This window comes from Mus pahari, chromosome 3, assembly GCF_900095145.1.
Source record: "Mus pahari chromosome 3, PAHARI_EIJ_v1.1, whole genome shotgun sequence".
NCBI classification, from domain to species: domain Eukaryota; kingdom Metazoa; phylum Chordata; class Mammalia; order Rodentia; family Muridae; genus Mus; species Mus pahari.
The window spans coordinates 49,243,870-49,269,759 of NC_034592.1; the positions used below are offsets into that span (position 1 = coordinate 49,243,870).

The 25,890-nt window shown below is 37.2% G+C and overlaps 1 protein-coding gene across 6 annotated transcripts in view; it reads right to left on the minus strand.

Annotated features, from left to right (window-relative positions):
- Kcnh7 (potassium voltage-gated channel subfamily H member 7) overlaps positions 1–25,890 on the minus strand; it is a 452,259-nt gene that overhangs the window by 121,242 nt on the left and 305,127 nt on the right. For 3 of the 6 annotated variants that reach the window (XM_029536502.1, XM_029536501.1, XM_029536504.1), the window contains exons 4-7: positions 15,924–16,352; positions 11,328–11,348; positions 10,854–10,877; positions 2,774–2,988 (exon numbers count right to left, since the gene is read on the minus strand). In XM_029536502.1, coding sequence (XP_029392362.1) covers positions 2,774–2,988; positions 10,854–10,877; positions 11,328–11,348; positions 15,924–16,352 — 689 coding nt within the window. The remainder of the gene's footprint in view (positions 1–2,773; positions 2,989–10,853; positions 10,878–11,327; positions 11,349–15,923; positions 16,353–25,890) is intronic. The other 3 variants (XM_029536503.1, XM_021193568.2, XM_021193570.2) reach the window with 3 other exon arrangements.

Consider the following 25,890-nt stretch of genomic DNA (forward strand, 5'->3'; position numbering starts at 1 on the left):
AGAGGAGGAGAAGGAGAGTCATAAAAAACAAAACAAAACAAAACATGAATAGACGTTAGAGTTAGAGTGAACACATTCCATGTTATGTGCAGCAGAAGGAACACTTTCCACATATAATTATAGTCATTTAATATCAAATCTGAGTTTTGCCTGTTTGTTTAGCTTTGCTTTTAGATAGGGCCTCACTCGTTGTGCTAGCCGGCCTGGAATTCAAAGAGAGCCACTGCCTCTGCTTACTGTTGCTGGGATTAAAGTCAGGCACCATCTCACCTGACCAACTCTGAGCCAGCTTTTAACCTTGCCTTATTCCCACACAAGCAATTCTAATTATTTCCATGTCATACAGTAAAAGACAAGAGTTAAACTTGAGATTGCTTAATTTGACCGCTGACTTTAAATGTCACGTACTGTCTAGTTTGATAAATAACTTTTGAGATCCAGCTTCAGGGTCCCTTCCGAGTCTTCTTTTCTTCTTGGATCAGCCTTGTCTTAAAGTACAATTATGTCCTCCATAAACTGAGTTCCTGGAGTCTTTACTAACAGACATTACAAACAAATTCATATGCTATGTATACATCTGCTTGTGTTTTCATTACACCAGGATTAAAATAAAACATTCGATATATGTGTGGGGAGGCCTAGGTCCAGCCTGTGATTCATCTGTCTGAGTCCACTGCTGGGTGGAGACTCTCAGACGACAGCCATCCTAGACTCCTGTCTGCAAGCATAACAGAGTATCATGGTCTTCATGTGGATCCCAAACATCTACAGCAGGGACTCTCCCAAAAGCTGTTGCCTGTACATGGGATAAGTTCTAGCTGGGCTACCAGGTCTGCTCTCAGTGGCAGAGGATGCAACTAACCTCCCAGAGACTTCATCTGCCAGGCTGAGGACATACCTGTGGAACCCCCCCACCCCCACCTTCTCAGAGAAGTTGGGGGGAAGAAGGATAGTAAGCAGGATGTAATGTGAGTAAGTAAAAGGATAAATAAAAAACAACAAAATCTTAAAGCAAGAGCCACGCTGGCCTCACTCTTTCTTTGAGCAGTGGATTGCCTAGGTGTGGTAGGATATGGGTCCTTGACGCAAACTAACACATAAATGCTTCGATGAAAAGAGGTTAAGGTCCTATGAACGCTTGATGCTCCAGTGTAGGGGAATGTCGGGGAGGCAGAAGTGGGTGGGTGGGTCGGGGAACACCCTCATAGAAGCAGGGGGAGGGATGATGGGATAAGGAGTGTCTATGGGGGGATCAGAAAATTTGAACATTTGAAATATAAATAAAAAATATCCAATACAAAGGTGAATTTGTTTTGTTTGCACCCAAAAAAGAATGCAATAGCATTATTCAAATTAACTTTTCAACTATTAAAAGTGAAGATATTGTTTTCGATTCTAAACTTGCATTAGTCTTTTGGGATGAGAAGATTTTGTCAAACATTCCTGCCTGACTACAGCTGGCTGGAAATACGTTTGTGAAATCTCACTCTACAGTTCTTGGTCAGTCTTCATCATGCTCGCTATGCTGTTTTTCCAATTTTACTCATTCATGCCACTTGCATGGCCATGGCCCTAGTATTGCTAACATTGCTTCCACTTCTTCTTAAGTCTCTTCATTTCTATATACCTCTAAAGTAGTTACTACTTATAAAAGAATTTTAAAGGGATAGATAAAAGTTGCAAGTAAATTCAAAGCTACCAAGATGATGTCAATAGAATATGAATTATAATAATCCAACATTTAACTCTATTACACTGACTTTACTTATGATAGTTAGGAAGAAGGAAAGACCAATAGTAGCCTGCGTCATTACCATACAAATTTGAGAGTCCGTCTTAGGGATGTTACCACAAGGGGCGTGCACATTTTATCATCTTCCACAAATACTGGTTGATCACTTTCAACCATAACAAATGCATAGTGTTGTCATACGTATCTCAACTAGTATGAGGTTTTATGCAGTACTACCTGTGGTAATTACAATTCAGAAAAAAAAATTCTTTATCAATAAAAATTTCCAGTGCTTAGAATAGGGGCTTAGGTCAAATTTACCTTTTTTACTGTGGGCTGTTTACACCAAGACTTGCTGGGCAAATACACTAAATGGTTTGTAGAGGAATTGCTTATGTGACAATTTTAGAGCCATGAATCCCTAACATTGTAAGTGCACTGTAAGCAAAAGCAAGGTACAGCTTAGGTGGGTATTTGGCATAATAAGTACATACACTCTTTTTCTCTATGGGGTGAGTCAGGCCATTTGGACACCGCCTCTTTATCATAATTTAGGTTGCAATATTTATTGGAAAAAATGATAAAATATTGTTGCTGTGAGATGCATTGTTTCACACTAATGTTTTGTCATATCGGATAGCTTTCCCCTCCATCGGTTTACACACCACTCAATTTAATGGAATCAATGCAAAAGGAAATGTCACGGTTAGGAAGAAATCCCAATTAAACCTCTAGAATTCCGATATACATATCCATTACATTTCTTTAAAAATGTTTTACAATGTAAGAGTTGACAGAAACTCAATAAATGTCCAAGTTTGATGAATAGCTCAGTAATTACCTCAGAGCAATATATAATACTAAGTTCAGTTTTGGTCAACCTAGTAACAGACAAAAATTATTGTAGTTAGTTTTGTTAATCTATTTCCTTAGGAGTTGAGATAAATGTCTTCCCACTATTTATTAGAGAGAAAAATATGCTTCAAGGTACAGAAAATAGCCTACCTCACAGCTGAAATGTATAGTAAAATAGCATCTTACCTGGGTCACTTTCTCGGTCACATTGTGTGTCCTTTCTTTAACCTTGGGTGCAATAATAGTTTTGTCTGAAGAAGGAGGGGATGTATTCTTTTTTTCCGTTTTGACTTCTGAGAAATTCAGAGTGAGTTGCGGGATCTTGTTAATGGTACTGTACTTATTGAGGTTTGAGTCTGACGTGGATCCCAGCAGGCTTGACTTGATATGATTAAAAGGTCCTAGAAAAATGGGAAAATATTTGTAAAAACAGTATCCAGAATAAATAGAAAAAAAATTAAAAAAAAAATTTAAAAAGATGGTCTTGAATGCCTTGCTAATGAGCCATGAGTGGTGTGATTCCCGTGACAAAGTGCAGTGAGTTTATATGTGAACACCTTTTGCCACACGGAGGGACACGTGAGAACCAGAGGGAAATTTTTGGTACTAGAAGCACAAATGTCAGCTTCTGCCATGAGCTGGCTTCTTTGATTAAGTTCTAGAAGAAGAAAAAGAAAACAGAGCAAAACACATTTCAAACAAACAAAAAAGCCCTGCTATTCATGCCCTGCTACTGGCTGGATTCTACCAAAAGTGTTTCCCGTGTTGGGGGTTACTTCGAGAAGCACTGGCCAGGTTTAACTCAGGTTGCTCATGAAACTATAAATGTTCAGTTTACACATTCCTGGTTTAAGTTACCGTCTTTCACTTGTCACTGACACAAGCTAGTTGCTTTCTTCAGGTCTTCTACCTATATGAAATGATCCTCGGAGTTTCTACAAAATTTTTACCTGGATGAAGTTGAAGACCGCAATGTGCGCATGCAGCCTAGGCCTGCTCTAATTCTTTGTTGAAATCCTCAGGGTTCTTCTGGGGATCTTGAAATCTTTTATTTCATTTTCAGTTACATTTTTTAAAAAAAAGAAAAAAAAAGAAAAATCCTATAACTAGACTACACAAGAATGTTGCTATGGCAAACACAACTTAAAGTAGACATGAGCATAGTTAGGAGTCAGAGAATGTCTGAGTTGAAATCTCCCAAGTTCTGCCGGCGTTCTGGTCTTACAAAGACAACTAGGAAGACCACGAGCTCCCTGGTTACCTCGTTGAAGGTCAGGAGTCTAACCAGTGCCGTTTTCTTCAGGCATGCACCTGCTGTTCGCTATTTGTGGTGTCAAGAAAGAGTCTGGAGTTCTTATGTGCTGGATTTGTTGCTTACTCCATGTTATCATTCTTAAAACTTAGCACCATGAAGAATCATTTAAAATCTCCAAGAGCACTAGTGTTATACAGTGTATTTTTGATTGAGAGAGCAGGGTGTGAAGACTTCCTTTTAGTTACTTCTGTCCACGTTTTTATCTGAAACTTGCTCTACCCTACGATCCTCGGGTGCCTCCAATTAATGCTCCAGGTTAATGTGAGAAGCAAGTAGATGTCGGGGCAATCGAGAGCTAAAAGCAAGTGGACCTCGGCCTTTCCTCCTTCATAGGGAGGACAGACATTTCTTGATGCATATATTATGCCAAGATTGAACTGCTTGCTCAGGTGTAGTCTCTCAAGAGCCATAAAATTAATATTTCACTCATAGTAAAGTGGTGGTTACAGAAAAGGGAGGGAGAATAATGTTATTTTATTATAATCTTAAAAAAATAAAAATTATAGGAACAATATGGGAGTGATCGTGTATGCCTTTAGTCGGACCACTTGGAAGGCAGAGGCAGGTAGATCTCTCTGAGTTGGAGGCCAGCCTAATCTATACAATAAATCTAGGCCAGAGAGACCAACATTGTGAGACATTGTCTCAAAAGAAAAAAATATTGACTCTTATACTGTATTTTGGGTTCAAATAACTAAATTCAATCAGGTTTAACATAATGCTAAGAATAATATCCATCATTTCAATCATCCAGTTACTCTTATGTACAATAGAAACATACAATTTTGTTTATGAAACTTTCTACTATTAAATTTAGAAAATTTGAAGTAATTTAAAATGTTTATAGTTAACAAATATTACCTGTCTTGAGTTGCATTTTTTCCTGCTGGCTGAATTTCCCCCATGTTTAGGAGCTAACCAATTTAATCAAAGAATGCTATTGAGTCTCTGCATGCATGTACTTATTCATATAAGAATACTCTCTCATATATATGCACATATATATGCACATATAAAACAGAGGTATCACATTATTCAAATCTTCTAACAGAAATGTTATCTTTCAAGTCCTTTTCAAAGTCTCCACCTTCTGTTCCTACTTATTTTTATAATATTTTTTTCAGATGGGCATTTTCCTGCTTTGCATATTTTTTTGCCTACATTTCAGGCCCATTGGTTAAAAATTGTACCATGCACTAGGACTTTAGACATCTTAGACATTGTTGCCTTTTTTCTAACTGCAATGCTAAATTTTCTTTCCCTGGGTAATCCATCTGTACTTAGGGATATGAATAAAAGTCATAAGTGGTGACATTAAGGCAGAGAATGAAATTGTTTGAAACTCATTAAATTCTACCGTTTCAATTTGAAATCATTTCTGGAACACACCCCCTTATGGTGTACTTCTGTAGGAAAGTCTATGTAGCTGATCTAGGATGGTAATAGGCCAGCAAAATCTGTTAGTGTAGTTTTATTATCCTATGGCTAGTTGTGGTCACTCTCTAGAATTAGCTATATTTATGGTTACAGAGTATAAACAACTGCCCCAAAGGGATGTTCATCAGGGTGCCTACTGGTTGTCATAAAGATGGAAACTTGAGTTCCACAGTTCTGATTCTCACTTTGACAACCCAGTGAATGTGTTCAAAGGTACTCTCATATAGTTAAATGCTTGTAATGATCTGAATCTCTAATATAGTTCCAATAAAACAGCATAATGTACTTTGTAGAGTTGCAGTAATGTTAACTTTCTAGAGCTACAGTTATGGTGAAAATGGGAGACTAAACATTGCTTTAATATCCTTACATAATTTCATTAGAGTATGTGACTATTAAAAAATACGTTATATAAAATTGCAATCTTTGTAGCATCTGAGTGGCCAATACAAAATCTTAGAGTTCTGGTGACAGTCTGTGTCTACACCTGCCTTGTATGTATGTATAATAGGACCCTTGAGTATTCTTTGATAACTGGGAGCAAACATTAAATTTCCAGGTCATTATAGGAATTACACTAAGGTTCTGAGTCAAATGCCTTTTCAAGTATTTTACAACATCATCATCATCATCATCATCATGTAATTTGCATAATTATCCCTTTCCCAATGTCAAATGGGATGTGCCGTTGTGAAAGAACACTATACCCTAATTGCTGAACATCTGACATGGTTTTCGGTGTCATTTTGCTAAAACTTTAGAGAATGTCCACAACTTGTCTATAGGGCTTCGTTGTGCATTTGTACCGACCTTACTCATTGTTTATTTATTTATTTATTTATTTATTTTCAATTTTAATTAAGTATTCTTGTGAGTGTGTGTGTGTGTGTGTGTGTATGTATGTGTGTGTGTGTGTGTGTGTGTGCGTGTGCTTGTGCTTGTGCATGTGCATGTATTCTTGTAATGTGAGGGTAATCCAACTCTGGTCACCACTCTGGTGGAGTAAGAACTTTACCTGTAGATTCATCTTGCCAACACTTCTCATTCTTAGCAAAGCATGTGGTTTCCAAATAGTTTTTTAACAGGAAGATAAAGATACACCTTCACCTTCACTGATGTGTCTACTTTTTATACAATTCATTGCCATTAGATCATATAGAGAATAATTTTTAAAGAATGCTTCAAGTGAAAGACACCTTATGAGAATATCACACGTCCTGGGATCCCTTTCAGGTTCTCTTAGTTCCTTATTATGTTGAATATCTAAAACGCTCAAAATTTTTGTTAAATCTCAATTTATTATTATTCAATATGGCTGCTCTCCCACTTTACCTCTTTTATGTGGGACAGTCAATCATGTCCCTAGATTCTTAAAAGCCAATATTTCTATTGAGTTTATTGAATTATATCCTCAGGATATTTATATTCAAATGATATATATTATTTGATTATAAATTGCTTTGTTTACCTTTGTGAATCCTTTATATTAAAGTTAGAGAATCTTATTATTTTAGAAGTGGTTAACAATCTCTGAACTCCACTTCAGGAACATCAAGTTAGTGAAATAAAATACTCTTGAGAAAGGGATTACTGGGTCAGCTAGAGCTGAGAACTCTTTGATAAAACATCTTCGTCAGGTGTCGCTCTGAACTTGCAGCCTCTTTACCATCCCTATTTTAGCTTCTCTCATTTAATACTGAAAACAATCTCCTACACAATCATTTCTGTTTATTTGTTTTGGACTTTTGGTCTTAAAGAGATAATGAAAGTCTTCTTTTGGATGAATATATGTAACGAGTTCAGCATAACAGTATATTTAAAATAGTTTATGTACCCCCATTCAGATAAGGCATTCCAAGCTTATTTTCTTCCTCTGTGTCAAAGTGCAGCATTTTTTCTTCTGACTTTCAGTCAAATCTTTACACCTAGAAGTCTTTTCGACTCTGCAAAGATATGGTTCTCATAGATTCCTCTGAATTCTATACAAATTCCAGTGGAATACGTTCTCAATGCTTTAAGGCAGGAATTAATGATACCTTTCTCACCAATTCTAAACTTAAGCTGTCAGGATATGAGGTCAAAGGGTGTGAGTCAAAACCAGAGATTAAAACATAAGGTTTCCTACCTCCTAGGTCTACATTCAGAGAGGCCTTGGCTGAGGACTTAGAGGTGAGAGGCAGCCCCCCTGACAGTGACCATGAACAGATGGGATTTGGGATGCTAATGAAAGAAAGGAGATTAGCCTGAAAAACAAAGTCAATTAACTTAGAAGGAGCAGGTGAAATAAAGGGACATAGTAGATTCAGTTGAAGGGAACAGAGGACTCAAAAGTGTACCAGGAAACTGGCTTTCTTTGAAGGTGGGTGACAAAAAGGATAACAATGTGAGTGTGACCCTGTGTGATTAGAAGAGGGAAAGCAGGTGGTCAGGTGGCTACACCACCCATCAGGCAAACTCAAGTACAAGAACCTGGGGACATAGAATAAGCTACGTTTTCAAACCATGGACAGAAACTCAACAAACTTAGAAGATGTTTAGATTTTAAAACACTTGAAATATAGATGATGAGACTATTTATCTGGCTAAGGTAATGTTTTATTTTTTTATTTATTATTGTTGTTTGTTTTAGTGGTGGTGGTGGTGATGGTGATGGTGTGTGTGTATGTGTGTATGTGTGTGTGTGTGTGTGTGTGTGTGTGTGTGTGTGTGTGTGTGTTATGTATTTATGGACCCAAATGTCAAGGCATGTGTATATGAACACCATAGGACAGTTGCATCGAATTGGTTCTCTCTTCTTTACATGGTATGATATGGTTTCTTGGACTTAAACTCCACTTGTCACGTTTGCATTTTCTGGCAGGAAGTGCTTTTGCCATCTTGTTGAACCCTTACTGTATTTCTCAGGACAATGAGTTTATTTTGATAAATTTAATGAAATGGATTACTAAGACATATTAACATTAGAGAAACTGCCAATGTAGCATTAGCAATGAAGCTTTGCCAAAGAATCCTGTGAATAAGCAGGAGCCAGGAGTGTTACAGCACTCAGAAAAGGACATAAGAAGTGCTCATCAAGCTATTTGGCTTCAGTAGCTACAAATTCTGTTTTAGTGCATGCATGACACATAACTTGCCAAAGCAGACTGGCAGACTGTCACCACTAAGAATCAATTTGTAGATCCTGATAAGGTCATAGGCTTCTGGGTAATGGCCAATGCAGTGTCAGAGAAATAAGTTCTGTTATATCTTCCTCTCTCTCTCTCTCTCTCTCTCTCTCTCTCTCTCTCTCTCTCTCTCTCTCTCTCTCTCCACCCACAGGTTTCCTGGCTACAGTGGAGCTGAATGTTCTTACCAATCTTGAGAGCAGTTTGGTTTCTGACTTGTAGCAATATCATGGATTGGTTGGAAACTCGTAAGCATGGAATAGAGATCTGGGCTCTTAAAAACAAGCTAGGGGCACAACTTTATCAATGACTTACTAAATAGGATGAGCAGAGTAAACACTGTCTCTATGAATTAGAATGGGGAACAGATAGCAAACCCCTGGGTGAGAGGTGATTCGGGAGTGTTCAAAGTAACATTAGAAACCCTTTTCATGTTCGAGAGATATTGCCTTAAATTCTACTATCTACATATAGTATGCAATTTGTATGAAGTAGCTTTTCTACTTCAACAGGGGTTACAGTTTCTAAAAATAACACTTCACTGCTGTTTAAGGTGTCAGAGTGTTAAGGAAACTAATTGAAGAGAAACAGTATTGACCTGAAGAAAAAGGTTGGGTGAAAATTATATAGTTTTGGAAGAGAAGGCTGAGAACAAGTTTGCTCTCTTTTGTTTTGGGAGATTTTACATTTTGTGTCCTATCAGCCAGAGAAGGTATCTCTGTCCACTGGGTATAGATGGAAGGATGAAAAATTTAGACTGGTGCTAGCTCTTTGTGAAATGAGAGATAAAACAGACTTCCCAAGATAGTTAACGTACGGCCTTTTCTGAAAATAAAGATATCTGTGCCCCTTGTGCAGAGGAATTGCATTACAAGTTTATGCATGCTGCTTTCTAGGGTGGTCTTCAATTGTAATGATATGTTCTGCTCTCAAAGCAATGTGGAGATATATTTTTCCTTTATATAATATTTTACCTACTAAGGCTTAGAGTCAGCATTAATTTATTTTACAAGCACGCTTGATGGATTGTCTTCTTTGTATATGTAGTTTTTATGAGAATGATCACTGTAAAACTGAATGTGCATCTGAAATATATGCACACACATACACATAAAACAGGTTTGGGTCAGGTGATTGGGATTTCTATTATAAAACAGAGACATTGAAGATAAAGTTTGGTTTAATGTAATAGTTAATATAATTTAAACAAAATGGCTTTATTTTAGACAAATAGATGATTGACGGTAGATTCTCTTTCTTTCTTTCTTTCTTTCTTTCTTTCTTTCTTTCTTTCTTTCTTTCTTTCTTTCTTTCTTTCTTTCTTTCTTCTTTTCTCTCACCCCTGCTGCCTTCTTTCTTTAGTTGCTCCAAATTTGATCAGGGCTCACAAATGTAAGTGGTCTATTTATCACTGAACTATAGCCTCATCACTGGACCACTAGTTTGGGTCCAGCCTAATTTTCAAATGACTTCAATCAAACTGTTCACTTCTCACTTTAGTTTTTTTTTTTTTTTTAAATCACTGGAAAATCAATATCTATTCATTTACTAATCTTATGCATTAATATTTCCAAGGAACAACCAGGCAGGAAGACTTTATATTCTATTTGAGGGGTCACTCTGAATTGTCAACTAAAACTACCTCCCACATGTAGAATCAGCTTCTCCCTTTTAAAAGTCACAATGGATAGACCAAGAACAGAACATCGATGTTGATAAAATCCCATCTCACTATTGGAGGTCTCCTGCACAGACCTTTCTGGAAGTGTTTACAAAATGATAGGCAAAGAAAAAGGGTCTCACAGTCTCACTTTTTTTTTTTCTCCAAATTATACTGGGATTCTGATCACATATCATCTACAGTCTCTAGTCCTACTCATTCATAAGCAATGGCAGTTTCAAATTAATTAGGAAAGCAATTAAGAAGTAGATACACAAAACCTCACAGTGGTCAGATTACTAGTGACATAAAGAAGAGGCCAAGACAGTAAGTTCTGAATAATGATGGTTACTGGTGGAGACATGTTCATGCAACATACATGCAGAAGATGGATCACTGCCACCATTTACACATCCACAGCAGCATGCACGGCCAAAAATCTAGCCAAACGTTTTGATCCTTGCATCCACTTTGGTCGCCAAAATAGAATTGGAGTTCAAATATTTAGCCAAATCCAAATTTATCCAGAATATCTCCCAGTTAAATATTACCCTGTGGTAGCTGTAAACAATGCCAGCGGTTAGAATAAGATAGAATACAATTTAAAGGGATTGAAATATAATAGAGGAAAAATAGAGAATGATTGTCATGCAGGCACAGTATACTACTACAGTAAGCTTAAAACCATACCCCCTGCCATCCAGGAACGTGAAACTAGTTTTAAGGAAACAAAAGAGGAACAAGTGAAGTGATTCTGTGATAGAGCTCTGGGATCATTTTATTTAATCCTGTACTCAAGAGAAAACAAATGCCCTGAAACAGATCATGTGCTTCTTGTACACTGGGATAGGTTCATCTTGACATTCATTTCTTTCCAAATATTTAGGAAGTGTTCACTGTCAATCATGACATTATTGGTTTTGTTTTTGTTTTTGTTTTTGTTTTTTTTCAGGATAAAAATACATTGATCATCACTTTGATGGCACAGCAGAGAAAGTAATCATGTCTCCAGCAAAATCAAGCCATGATGTCTCCACCAGGCACCTGGAGTAGCTGAGGGCAGCAAGGAGATATGGCATCAACAGGGCATACAGCAGGCAGCTCAACATGCCAAGTACAGGGCTCTTTAAGCACCGGATGGTAAAATTTGAGTTTATACATTACCTTTGACATTTCGACCATTGTCTGTTTTGAGCACATGAGGGTAAAAGAGAGAGAAATATAAAAAAAGAAGACTAAAATTATGTTAAGTACACCAAACTAGCTTAGTAGAAACAGTCAGAAAAATCAGAGTAGAAATATAAAAGATGTTATAAAGCATTAACAAGTAAAATGCAATTATCAGCAATAATAAACATTATAAAGATGTGAAATCCTAATGTCACTTAATTTAAACAGTTGTAGGTTACAGATTTTTAAATTATAGCATTTTAGGGAAAGATCTGCATAGTTCCTAGCAATTGGTTTAACTTACTACCCTGTCAAAAGCCAATTTTTATGTCTCCTCAAGTGTAGCTTGTAACAAGTCAAAGGAAAACAACATGACATTTTGCATGTCAAGTGTTTTTCTATGTAATTAAACCTTAGCATGGTAGTATGGAAAAAGTTTCTAAGACAATGGATTTCTAATCCAATTTGAACAGTTTAGAATAGTTTTGCTGTCACCCTATGCTTAACTGTTCTTTACTGTGTACCTTAAAATATCAAATAGTATTGAAAAATATGAAATAGTATTCTTTGGCAAAATGTATCAATGAGAGACCTTATTATGTAAAAAAATTTTGCATTTTCACTGTGCAGCATAAAACCTATAATGTTTATAAATTTGTTTATATTTAAACAGGCTGTTTTAAAATCTTGGCATTGAGTGTTTTCAGATTTATTTTGAGATTAGAAATCTAAATGTTTCCTCTGTGGTACTGAAAATATGTATTAATATGTATTACCAGCTTTGAAATATAGAAGCTTAAAATAAATAAAGTCATAAGAAACCATTCAAGTCTATACAAGGTTTGAGAAATGTATACACTTGTTGTCATCTATCTTATCACGATGCATATTCAAAATCTTGGGATACTGCAATATTGCTTCAAAGCTTATATTGAAAGTAATTTTAATACTATGGTTTATGGAATTGTTACAGGAGACATTGCCTTGGTCAGAAGTGTGTGAATAAAACGTGACTTGTAGTACCATTTTTTTCTTCTCTCTTTTAACAAATCACAAAAAAGGAACATTGAACAAGATCGTATTTACACAGTAATAATTTCACCCTCAAAGTGGCCTAAAATCACTAATAAAGTAGTAACGGTTTTGCAGGTGGTTTGAAAAACTTAAAATTGGAGCTGGAGGTTAGCTTTGTAACAGGATACTTGATTAACATTTATGTGGCCCTGGTTTGACCCCCAGAACTACTGAAAACTACTAATAGAATGCCCCCACCCACCCACACATGCAAGCACACTTACTTACTAAACCTATAGGCTATAAAGACAAATGTAAGTAAAGTTAGCCTGGAGTTAGTGAAGCTTTGACACTGGGGAAGAGTGAAAACTGAAAAGAGCTGGTGCTCTTTGTTATTTCTTCTATGCCCAATCAATGGCTTTATTTAATACATTTATGTATGTATGTATTGATTGATTGATTGTCTAAAACTGTTCCGAAGTTAAAGTACAAAATGCCTGGTGTTATATACTGATGGTAGCATCTGTGGTAACAGCAATACGAAGTGCAGGAAGCAGAACAGTAAGACTCTTTTGTAGTGTTTTGGCAGACTAATTTTATGTTTCTTGAATGTCATGATAAACTAATTGAAGTTTATATTTTCCATGTATATTTTAACCTTCATTTTTATAATACTACATTTTTACTAAATTTTCATAATGTTAACTTGGAACAGATTTTAGAAGAAGACTGACAGTTCTCTGTAATATATGCCTTAGGAAGGAAAATTCCAAGGCACTTTCCAGTAGACAGAAATAAGAGGATTATGCAAAATATTAACTACTAGTATATCCATAAGATATTTGTTGTGCTGTAAAGATAGAATACATAAGAGGATAGTACTATGTTTAAATGAGAAGTTCTCAACTTTAGTGCCTCTAGGGTTTTATAACAATCATTTTCAAGGATTTATAAAACTAAAATCAACAGTGAAGGTCTTTTGTCTAGTCTGACTTGTCTTCCATTTCTCAAGTATATGAGTTACATAGCCCCAGGAATGGGAATTTCTTCCAAGTCCGTCAATGGTTTTTTAAAAGTAAGATCATTCTATGGCTTAAGTACTGTGGTGAGCATCCTGTGAGTTTATTGGTCTGCAGCAACACACTGACTTGGTACTGGCAGAACAGTGGTACTTTCCTGAAAACTGTTTAGCCCAAAGAAGAGAGGAGAACAACAAAAAATGATCATATTATTGAGCATCAGTCTACATACAGTTCTGCACTGGGAAATCCAAAAATATCCCAAAATACCAAGTCGTCCTTTCTTATAAGTGTGTTAGTAATGGTGTACCATGAGGTGGCCACCTGAGAGGAAAACAGATGTAAAACTCCATATACAATACTAACAAATTTTATTGAAACGCAAGTGAAGCATGCAGGGTGTACTGAGTATGAAAAGTTTGATTTTTCCAAATTTATTACCCTGTGGTCAGTTTCCTATGGGAAACCTCTGAAGACACAGTATGCTTGCTAAAGATGAGTATACTAACTGCCAAGGACAAGCTACACCACATGCTGTTCATTTGAAAGAGTTCTGAATTCACTGGAATTCATCATAGGGTGCTTTGTTCAAACATTCAGTTATATAGGTTTCATTTGGTCAGAAAATATTGAACCCAATATTCCTAGTTGGTCTGGAGCATACTTATCTAGCTCAGGGATTGTCACTGATTTTGTCTTTTTACTTTTCTCAGGCCATAGGTTAAAGTGGATGCGCTATTACTCTCATAATGTTGTCTTCTTCCAAATTCTTCTTTCTATTCTGAGTATTCTGAGATAGTTTCTGTTTCTTTTCTCTCTTTGAAATCCTCCCTCATACCCCTGCCAACTTCTTTTCTTTCAGCTCTTCTGTCTTTTCTACTTCACTGTGCCCTTTAGAAAGATTCCCCTACATGACTCAATACTAAGACTTGTGTTTAAATAAATGCATGTGGAGGAAGGAGCTCATTATATCCTTAAGAGTATGATATTAGAATATGATTCATGTGCATGGTTCTCTCAATGCCAAGAACATGGTATTGAGTATCTGTCATAAGTAGTACACTGGGCTGAGTGCTAAGTCTGAAGAACTACAGGTATTAGATGGCATCTTAATATGTTTTCACATGCAACCATCATATATATATATATATATATATATATATATATATATATATATATTCACACACACACATATATATATGTGTGTGTATGTGTGTGTATATGTATGTATATATTATATGCATATATGTGTATACACATCTATAGCTGTATGTGTTGATAACTACAGAATAAATGCTAAATTATGCACTACTTTTGAAAGCTATAGTTTCATTTAATTTAGGAGGTCATTAGAATCCTCTGGTTTGGCAAGGGAGAAACCAGTGCCTGCAGCTGGTCAGGGAATGAACAGCAAAGGGGATTTTAGATGGAACAAAGTAGTGAAGGAGGAATATGTGTGGTACAGTGTGTGAATTAGCAAATCACCTTGGTGTGAACAGTCTCCAAGACAGCTGAAAAGTAACTTTGCTCATTTGGTAGAATGGTGAGAATGCTATTGTGAGGACCCTCATGAGCAGATTTACGTTTTTTGAAAAGACAGCCAAAAACAACATAGGTGGCAAAGGCTTGTGAAAGAATGAGGATTTTGGGAAAGGGCAGCCGACCCTTTACGAGTCTAATTCTGCAAGGGTTGGAAAAGTGTGTCTGGATATCCCGTGGGGCCACTCACAGGAACCTTGGACTCAGCCCACTTTCCTGAAGGTGCAGTCTACTGGAGAAGAAATGATGGAAAGCAATTGCTGGTGGATTTGAAGCACTTTGAGCAGTGAGGCCATAGGAGCCTCAACACTGACTAACTCTCTTCCGTTCCTGCCTGCCCCGTGCCAGTGGTTTATGTCTCTACAAATGGAGTTTAAAACTGGTTCCTAACCCACAGAATTGCTGAGATTTAAATAAGAAGTGCCGCCTCAGGCATCCTGACCACTCAGGCAATGTTATCCATGCTCATGCTACAGACAGATGGCTTCCTTGGTGGACTTTCAAAGCACACCTTTCACTCTGGCTAATTTAGGAATGTGAACTGGGCTAGAGAGAAAATAAATTCTGACTCTGCTCTCCAAATTGCCCAGTGGGTTTCCCCAGTAACCTATCCTGCTCTTCCCACATATCTCCCACAGCTGATGGTCAATGACACAGTCCAGCGAGGGCATACTGCTCTTTCTTCCAGGGTGTGATTATTTGCTAAACCCCAGACAATTAATTATGCTTAAGATGATAGAATTCATCACTTAATCATATCTTAAATTATGCACACCAGGAAGCAGGCTGATAATGGGTACACTATTTCAGAAACACGGAAAAAGAAGCCAGAAGAAACCAAATTACTCACTAGGGTTCAAAGAGGAAACGAGAAAAAAAAAATTCTTAATGCAAGACTCGGTGTTTTTAATAGCTTTAATCACATTTCTTCTGTGAAGAAACAGATTACTGTTCAGTTTTGAAGCAATATAAAAATAAATTTCCATTACCCAATTAAAAATCTTTCCATGTTACATACCTTCACTGGCATGTCGATCTCTAAATATGTTCTTGGGGTGGACGCTGAACCCTTCTATATCATGAACTGAAGATGCCCTCCGTATGCTACAGAGGCTCTCCCTTGACCTGGAGTGTGTTAGTTGGGAACTTGACTGCAGCATGTCAGGGTAGAGGCGGTCCCATTGTCTTTTGGGAGAGGAATGGTCCAGAGGTCCTGATATGTTCACTAAGGGAGAACACTGGCTAGGCTGTATCAAGGCTTTCGTATCATCTGCTTCAGAGGGACTGCAACTTTCTTTCGTGGGAGACTTAAAGTGCTTCATGGCCACAGAGTCATCGCTGTGTTTAGAAGAATCAATGACTACCACATCCGGATCTTCCTGGGGCAAGGACTGTTTTCTGTATGTTAGAACTCTCAGACCAGGAAATTTGAACCCAAAAAGTTTTCCTACAAAGGAAGACAGAAAAGAGTCTTCTCACACTATGAATATATACTTTAAAAATAATAAACATAATCAATTCACATTCAATGCTGTATAAAATAACTGTAAATCTATATTTAATTAATTTTACTTTAATAAGAAATATTGTAAAAAATATCTAAGAACAATTTTATACACACACACACAAACATACACATATATATTTTGCTTTTGATAATTACAAAACACCCCAATGACATGAAAACATTATTTACATGACACAGGACCTTTAGCTTTTACAGATTAAAACCATGTATTCAGTAAATACCCACAATATATGTATATATATATATATATAAACAAACATCTTATATCAATGGTTAGACAGAGGAACAAATGGGTATATACAGGATGGTAGAGATATTGATAGAAGTAGAGAAGTGGGCTTGAAGAAGCTTGAAGGGGGCTCGATAAACTTGAAGATGTCTTTGGTATCATTTTAATTAACAGTATTGTAACTGTAATTATAATTTAATAGTACTGTAACCAAATAGTATTTTATCTTTAACAGTTTTGTAAAACAGTTCAGTTTGGGTAGTAAAAAGGGAGATAGATTTTTATACCATCTCAATACACCCGCAAACATTGAAAAGTTATAGGCTGCCCAAAAGATGTGAAGATAAGAATTTATTTATTCGTTTGTTCATCTATTTACTTATTATTTGTCACATTTGTTGTTGTTCCAAAATCTAAGAATGTGATGTGCAATGATGCACTTACATCAGAATGAATAATGTATTGAAAACTATCCAAACTAACCAACTTTAGGGCTTGCCGTGGTGGGAGAACTGGGTTCTGATGATGCCCACATATTTTGGCTTCTGTTGCTTATGGTCTTATGCTTGTCTTTTCCCATGGATATCCCTGGTGTTTCTTGATCTGGGTGATCAAGATAAGATGTGAAGATAAGAATTTATTTATTCGTTTGTTCATCTATTTACTTATTATTTGTCACATTTGTTGTTGTTCCAAAATCTAAGAATGTGATCTGCTCCCATGTAGTTGGTCTGCTCCCATGAAGGCTCCATATCCAAATCCATCCTAGAGAACCTGCTGCACTCAGAGCAGTTGAATCCACTGCACGACAGCAGTTGAGCAGTTAAGGACCCTCTGTACTCAGAGTAGTTGAGTATTCACTGCTCTCAGAGCAGTTGAGGATCAGCTGAACTCAGAGCAGTTGGACAACAGCTTGACTGTTCCAGTGAAGACCCAACAGTCTGAAGGCCTCCTAGAAGACATACTGCAGCCAGTATAACAGATCAACAGCTTCTCTGCCCATGTGAAGAGGCCCCAGTTGGAAGGCTCCACAGGTGGTCCGATACAACCAGGGTCACAAGCCTACCAGGAGACCTGAAGCAACCCAGGGACAAAAGAGGCAGACTCCATACAGTCACCCAGATCAAGAAACACCAGGGATATCCATGGGAAAAGACAAGCATAAGACCATAAGCAACAGAAGTCAAAATATGTGGGCATCATCAGAACCCAGTTCTCCCACCACGGCAAGCCCTAAATACACCAACACACCTGAAAATCAGGAAGCTGATCTAAAATTCTATCTTATGAAGATAATAGAGTCCTTTAAGGAGAATATCAATAACTCACTGAAAGAAATACAGAAAAACACATTTAAAAGGTGAAGGAACTGAATAGAGTGATCTAAGACATAAAAGTGGAAGTGGAAACAATAAAGATAACACAAGTGGAGGCAAAACTGGAAATGGAAAATCAAGGAAAGAAGTTAGGAATTACAGATATAAGTATCACCAACAGAATACAAGAAATAGAAGAGAGAATCTCAGGTGTGGAAGATATGGTAGAAGAGATTGACACAACTGTCAAAGAAAAGTCAAAACATAAAAAACTCCTAACCCAAAGCATCCAGGAAATTCAGTACACGATGAAAGGATAATTGGAATAGAGAATGAAGATTCCCAGCTCAAAGGACCTGAAAATGTTTTCAACAAAATCATAGAAGAAAACATTCCCAACCTAAAGAAAGAGATGGACATAAAGGTACAATAAGCCTATAGAAGACCAAATAAATGGTTCCAGAAAAGAAAGTCTTCTCATCACGTAATTATCAAAATACTAAATGCACAGAGCAAAAAAAGAATATTAAAAGCTGCAAGGGAAAAAGACAAAATAACATACAAAGGTAGACCTATCAGAATTACACCAGACTTCTCAACAGAGACTGTGAAAGCCAGAAGAGCCTGGTCAGAGGTCATTCTAAGGGAACATAAATGCCAGCCCAGGCTACTATACCCAGCAAAACTCTCCATCAACATAGATGGAGAAAACAAAATATTCCAGGACAAAACCAAATTAAAACGGTATCTATCTACCAACCCAGCCTTACAGAGGAACCTGGAAGGAAAACTCCAACACCAAAGAAGATATCTGCACCGAAGAAAGGACAAGATATTAAGCATCTCACAACAAAGTCAAAAGCAGAGCCACACGCACATAAAGCCACCTACAGAAACAAACATGGCAGGAACAAACAGTCATCTCTCTTTAATATCTCTCAATATTAATGGACTCAACTCACCTATAAAAAGACATAAGCTAACAGACTGGATATGCAAACAAGATCTAGCATTTTGCTGCATACAAGAAACATACCTCAAAAACAAAGACAACACTATCTCAGGGTAAAAGGATGGAAAAAAGAATTCCAAACAGGAGTTGCCATCCTAATATCCAATAAAATAGACTTTCAACCAAAAGTTATTAAGCATGATGAAGAAGGAGACTTCACATTCATCAAGGGGAAAATCCACCAAGATAAAGTCTCAGTTCTGAACATCTATGCCCAAAATGCAAGAGCACCCAAATTCATAAAGGAAACTTTAATAAAACTCAAAGCACACATTGAACCCCACACAATAATAGTGTGTGATTTCAACAACCCACTCTCACCAATGGATAGGTCATGGAAACAGAAATTAAACAGTGACACAGTGAAACTAAGAGAGGTTATGAACCAAATGGATTTAACAGATATCTACAGAGCTTTTCACCCTAAAACAAAAGAATACACCTTCTTCCCAGTACCTCAGGGTACCCCCTCTAAAATTGACCATATAATTGGTCACAAAAAAACCCTCTCAACAAATACAAGAAGATTGAAATAATACCATGCATCCTATCAGATTATCATGGCCGAAGGCTGGTCTTCAATAACAGCAAAAACTACAGAAAGCCCACATACATGTGGAAATTGAACAGCTCTTTACTCAATGATAATTTGGTCAGGGAAAAAAATAAAGAAATTAAAGACTTCCTGGAATTTAATGAAAATGTTGAAACATCATATCCAAAATTATGGGACACAATGAAAGCAGTGCTAAGAGGAAAGTTCATAGCACTAAGTGCCCTGGAAAAGAAACTGTAGAGATCTTATACTAACAACTTAACAGCACACCTGAGAGCTCTAGAAAAAAAAGGAAGCAAACTCAACCAAGAGGAGAAGAAGGCAGGAAATAGTCAAACCCAGGGATGAAATCAATCAAATAGAAACCAAGAAAACATCTCTGTGCACCTTTCCTGCCAGGGGAGATCTTGCCTTTAGGGAGTGCTCTGACCGCAGAACTCAGTGGACATTGCCATTTTCTCCCTCTGTGACTGTCTAAGGTGGGACCAGTCAGGAGTAAATTAAAATAGACAAAAATTATCTTTCCTCCCTTCACTTTAGCAGGAAATGAGGGAGGTAGAGAACACAAAATTTATCTTAACTATTGTGTGTGTGTGTGTGGGGGGGGTTTGTTAGTGTGATTGCAAATTCCTGCAGACCCTTTGGGAAGTTATCTACTGAAATGAGGAAGAAAGTTCACATTTCACTTGACACAGCAATTTATATTTAAGATTCAAAGACACAGAAGCAAAAACCAACTAAATTTTTATTAAAAGGAGATTGGTTGAGGTTTGAGATGCTAGAAAATTTGCATGCCTTAATGAAAAGTTGTTCAAATGTATTTTTTTTGGAGGGAGGGTTCAAGAATAACTTAAGTTTTGACTTTGTATATCTAGGATATCATTTTTTTAAAAAAAACACCCCAAGAATTTATTTGTTCATATAAATTGGATAACAACAGAAGAAAACATGGAAAAATACAATCTGAACTTGTACTGTGGATTTGCTCAGTGAGGAGCCTGAAAGCAAACAAGGTGCACTGCATCTGCATCCCTTTTATTTGCATCTATTGTTGCCTTAAGGATGTCTTTTAAAAAAGAAATTAAAAGGTAATAAAACAAATAAACTTCCGTCCTTGAAGGGGGGAAAAAAGCTGAGAGCACGGAGACAGTAATCTGTTACCTAAAGATTCTCTAATGTTTTCAAGAAAACCCCCAATTTGAAACGTGTGATGCTAGCAGAGGAGCCCAAGTCTACAGAGCCGTTTACTGTCATCTCTGGGTATTTAGCTCATGCCTGAAGAGAACAGTATTTTCCCTCCTTGTGTTCTTCTTTAAAAATCATGGAAAGTAGCCACCATGAACATTGTGGTTTTTATTTGCATGGACTTCTCAATCCACTGAACATGTTTCTAAAACTCAAGAATACACCACTCCACATTCAGGGGCTTTTCTCCATTTTGAAACCATGTTTAGTGAATGGTGTTATCCATCCACCTATTTTAATCCTCTTCTTAGTCCAATTGCTGTAATCCCCAGTCCAGATTTCTACTCCGAATACTAAACCTGCATATCTAATGGTGGCAATGTTCCCTCTTAGAATGCTGCAAGTTACCCCAGATTCTTAGTACAAATCCCAATCTCCAGATACAGACCTTCAAACTCAGCCAGTTTTCAGAGCAAATAACATTGCAATCGACCTAGCTGGATAAGTCAGAGACTTGAGTGTTATCTTTAATACCGTTGTCTGATACCCCCCCCCATCTTCTATAACCCACAACAATAACCTCCTGACTGCAATCGCTTCACTTCCAGTTCTCTTTTTGATGTTTACACTTTTTTCCATCTTATTGATTTCCTTCATTCTGATGAATAATGCTTGAACTGATTTCTTGCCATAGGATGGTGAGTACTTTCCCATCACCAGCAGTGCTGAGCATCGCCTAAAGACAATGAGTTTTCTATTTTAAAATATTGGATTCACATTGGATGAAGTAGACTATTTTCATCTCCCTCCATAATTTCTTACTTGGTAAATGCACATACTCTCTACTTGACTCTTTAGTTTTCCTTTTGCCCCCTAGAATCCAGCCATGATGACTACTAGAGGCCCGTGCTTCTTTCACATTCAGGGCTCCTTTCTGTAAGATCTTGTCCTTCTGCCTGCTTGACTTATTCTTTAGGTAGACCACAGATTGGCTTCCTTAGAGAGGATTTTCCTTCCCTCTGTACTGGATTGACTTCTATCCACAGTTCTCACCACATAAGATAATAATACACACAGTGATTTCCTGATTAACATTTTTTTTTTACCCACTGTGTAAGAAAGGCCTTGTTTCTTTTGCCTCAATTCTGACAAGATGCTTGAATATGACATAGAGTTGTACAAATACATTATAAACTGAATTGATAATGTATTTAGTTTGGATTAGAATATATAATTACTCTTGTCATTATAGTTGTGTAATCTTAGCATCCTAGAACTATGTTGACTCTCATGTATTTTACAATTGAGTAGAACTAAACCAATATTGGGAACTCTATACTATGCCCTGTACCTGATAAAATTTTATTATCAATTTTACCCTTTTAAGCATGGTGTAAACTGCTTTCATTTTGATTAAGTTTACACAGAAGAGTTCTGATGCCCCTCATCACCTATAGAATAAAGATAAAATGTTAGTTGGAGAACAATTTATAATTAAGCAGGTAAATTTATTATGCCAACTTTTCACCTGTAGTCTAGTAGTCAGTAAGGCTAAAAATAATTAAAATAGAATTCATTTTCCTGGTAAAATATTATGACATAATGTAAGTGTATTAAACATTATATTGTGGATTAATATCAAAGATGAGTATAAGCAGTCCTCACAAATAAGATTAAATATGGGTGGAAGACTATAAGGGTTCTAAAAGCATTTTTACATATTTCTACTAACCATTTTTATATGCTCACTCAAATTGCCAAGTTAAAAATCAGTGAGCTGCATCAGAATCATTTGATTAGTTTTTAATGCACATGAAATTGAGTTACAGTTTACAAATCAATTTTGCAAATTTTATTACAACGCACTGAAGTTCAATGCCTACTTTTGCTCATGTTTCATCTGTTACATTAATCTCTCCTTCTAAAGACCACCCAATAGCTCTCTGAAATTAATGATCGTACAGTCATTTATTCTGCTGCAACATTTTAGTCACATCCAAGGTGGTACAGATGGTCTTTTCTGCATCACTGGGTTAATATGACCATGTTGTATTGCATTACAGATTTAGTTGTCTCCATGTAGTTCATGCGGAAAGAATGCACATTGAGAAATTTGTGCTCTGCTATACTTCCTTAGGCATAGAATATAAAACATAGATAAGTGTAACTGTTGTGGCTTTTAACTCTGCAAAATATCTTGTTCAGTCTTCAGATTATTTTAAACTTACTTCCTGTCTTAGTAAGGGTTTCTATTCCTGTACAAACATCATGACCAAGAAGCAGATGGGGAGGAAAGGGTTTATTCGGCTTACATTTCCATACTGCTGTTGATCACCAAAGGATGCCAGGACTGGAACTCAAGCAGGTCAGAAAGCAGGAGCTGATGCAGAAGCCATTGGAGGGATGTTCTTTACTGGCTTGCTTCCCCTGGCTTGCTCAGCCTGCTCTCTTATTAGAACCCAAGACTACCAGCCCAGAGATGGCCCCACCCATAAGGGGCCCTCCCACCTTGATCACTAATTGAGAAAATACCTTACAGCTGGATCTCATGTAGGTATTTCCTCAACTAAAGCTCCTTTCTCTGTGATAACTCCAGCTGTGTCAAATTGACACAAAATTAGCCAGTACACTTCCTTACTTGAACAATTAGATTCTATTTAGTCTCATGTCTACCCAAATAGTAAAACTGAAATAAGAAAAAACTCAATATTTTCCACAACTCATACATTGTCAGAAATAAAGGAAAGCACCGATAGACTGCTTCTATGGATGTAATTTAGTTTAAACACATAATTTAAGACTGCTTCTATGGATGTAATTTGGTGCTGGTGGCTATGAAGACTGGAAACAGTCATTCTTTTAGAAAAATGAATATTCTTACAAAAATGTCCAGCTAATTTTTTTAAATGATCTTTAATCTTTCTTTCTTTCTTTTTTTTTTTTTTTTTTTTTTTACAGTCCAGTTGTTATCTCCCTCATGGTCAGCTCTCCAACAGTTCCTCATCCCATTCCTCCTTCCTCACCTCCAAAAGGATGTTCCCCCACCATCTGCCAGGTCCCCCCAATCCCTAGGGCCTCAAATCTCTTGAGGGTTAGGTGCATCTTCTCTCACTGAGTTTATACCCGTCAGTCCTCTGCTGTATGTGTGTCTGGGGACCTCACATCAGCAGGTATATACTGCCTGGTTGGTCCACCTAGCTTTTAACCATCATTTTTTTTCTAGCAATGGCAAGTTCTTGTTTCCGTCTTTCCATTTATTATCATTTTACAGACTTTTAGAACATTGAAATGGAATAATTTTACAGCAAAAAGTCAGTATGTGGCTTAAACTATGTACCTCTTGCCTGGTTGTTTCCAGTTTAGTTTAGTGCCAAGAGGAGATATTCTTTTTTTATTATTATTATTATTTTTTAAATTAGATATTTTTTTTTATTTACATTTCAAATTCTATCTCCAAAGCCCCCTATACCCTCCCCGCACCCTGCTCCCCAACCCACCCACTCCAGCTTCCTGGCCCTGACATTCCCCTGTAATGGGGCATATGGTCTTCACAAGACCAAGGGCCTATTCTTTTTTTTTTTAATTAATTTTTTTATTAGATATTTTCTTTATTTACATTTCAAATGTTATCATCCCCTTTCCTAGTTTCCTCTCCAAAAATCCCCTATCCTCTCCCCCTTCCCCTGCTCCCCAACCCACACACTCCCATTCCTGGTCCTGGCATTCCCCTATATTGGGGTGTTGGTAGAGCCATCACAGGGTCAAGGGCCTATTCTTAAGTGTAATGGTTATGCAAATGGAGAGCATTCTCAGGAGTGGCAAGGTTCTTGAGGGTGGAGACAGAAATAGGGCAGAGCCTAGTGAAGGCTGCCAGGGTAGATTTCCCTTCGTGAAGGATTGGGGTGGGTTAGACTGCATCATAGAAAAACAGATTGTTGCTGCGGAAGTGGTGGGGCAACCCTTTAATCCCAGCACTCTGGAGACAGGTGACTCTCTGTGAGTTTGAGGCCAGTCTGGTGTACACAGTGAGTTCCAGGACTATTGGGCCTACATAGAGAAACCCTGCCTCAAACCAACAAATAAACAAACAGAAAAAAGAACAGAGGGAGGGATGGAGGGAGGGAGGGAGGGAGGGAGGAAAGAAAAGAAAGGAAAAGAAAAGAAAGGAAAGAAAAGAAAAGAAAAGAAAAGAAAAGAAAAGAAAAGAAAAGAAAAGAAAAGAAAAGGAAGATACAGACAAACAAGCAAACAAAGACAAAGACGATTGTATAACTATTATCTGTCAAGAGGGACTGGGAATCCTCTAAAGGACCTGAAGCTTCAGCTGACTTTTCAGGGAGGAGTTGGAGGTGCAGCTGGGGCACCAGCTTAGAATTGCTGCTGTTGGTAGATTGCTCTCAGGCTCAACTCATTTCTAACTTCCCCTGACCTCCATAAACTAACTTAAGACTCAAGTCTTCAACTCTCTGCTGCTCATTTGAAGCCTCTTGTATCTCTCCATCACCCAGTCACCGACTGTAACCATCCCTTGGGAAAGGTTGTAACCCTGTGAAAGCTCATTCCTGCCAATGAATAAGATAGTCAGACCTCCTGAGAGGCTGTTTGGTGTGTGTGAAAGTTCACTGAGCAAAGTGTTTAGTACAAAGAGGGAGAAAAAGAGCCCACATTTTGTTCTGAAAAAAAAAAAAAAAAAGTTGTCATAAATGAATTCTAGTATCAATTATTGAATATAAGAAATGAATGGGTTAAAAAAAGAAAAAGCCAAACTTATGAATATTAAAAAAAGAGAAATGAATGGGTTTCTGTAAATTCAGGGTATTCATTCACCTAACACTTGAACTGAAAACCTTTAAGCTGGCGTGAACAGTTCTCTAGCTCAATAAGCATGGATATATGGGAGGACATGAATTTAATCCCGGAAAATACAGTAAATGATCAGATTTGATGGGAGAAACAGAAATGACTGACACACCAATCAGCGTTTTCTTTCTGTGGAGAGACCTGTGACAGAAACACCTTGAAAGGAGAGTTTTTTCCTACTGCTAAGTGAGGGATGGGGGTATATGATGTCAATGAAGGGATGTGAGAACAAGACAGAAGACTGACAAGGAAGGTTTCCATTAGCAGTTAGATTGGGAAAAGTAATTTTCCATATGTAC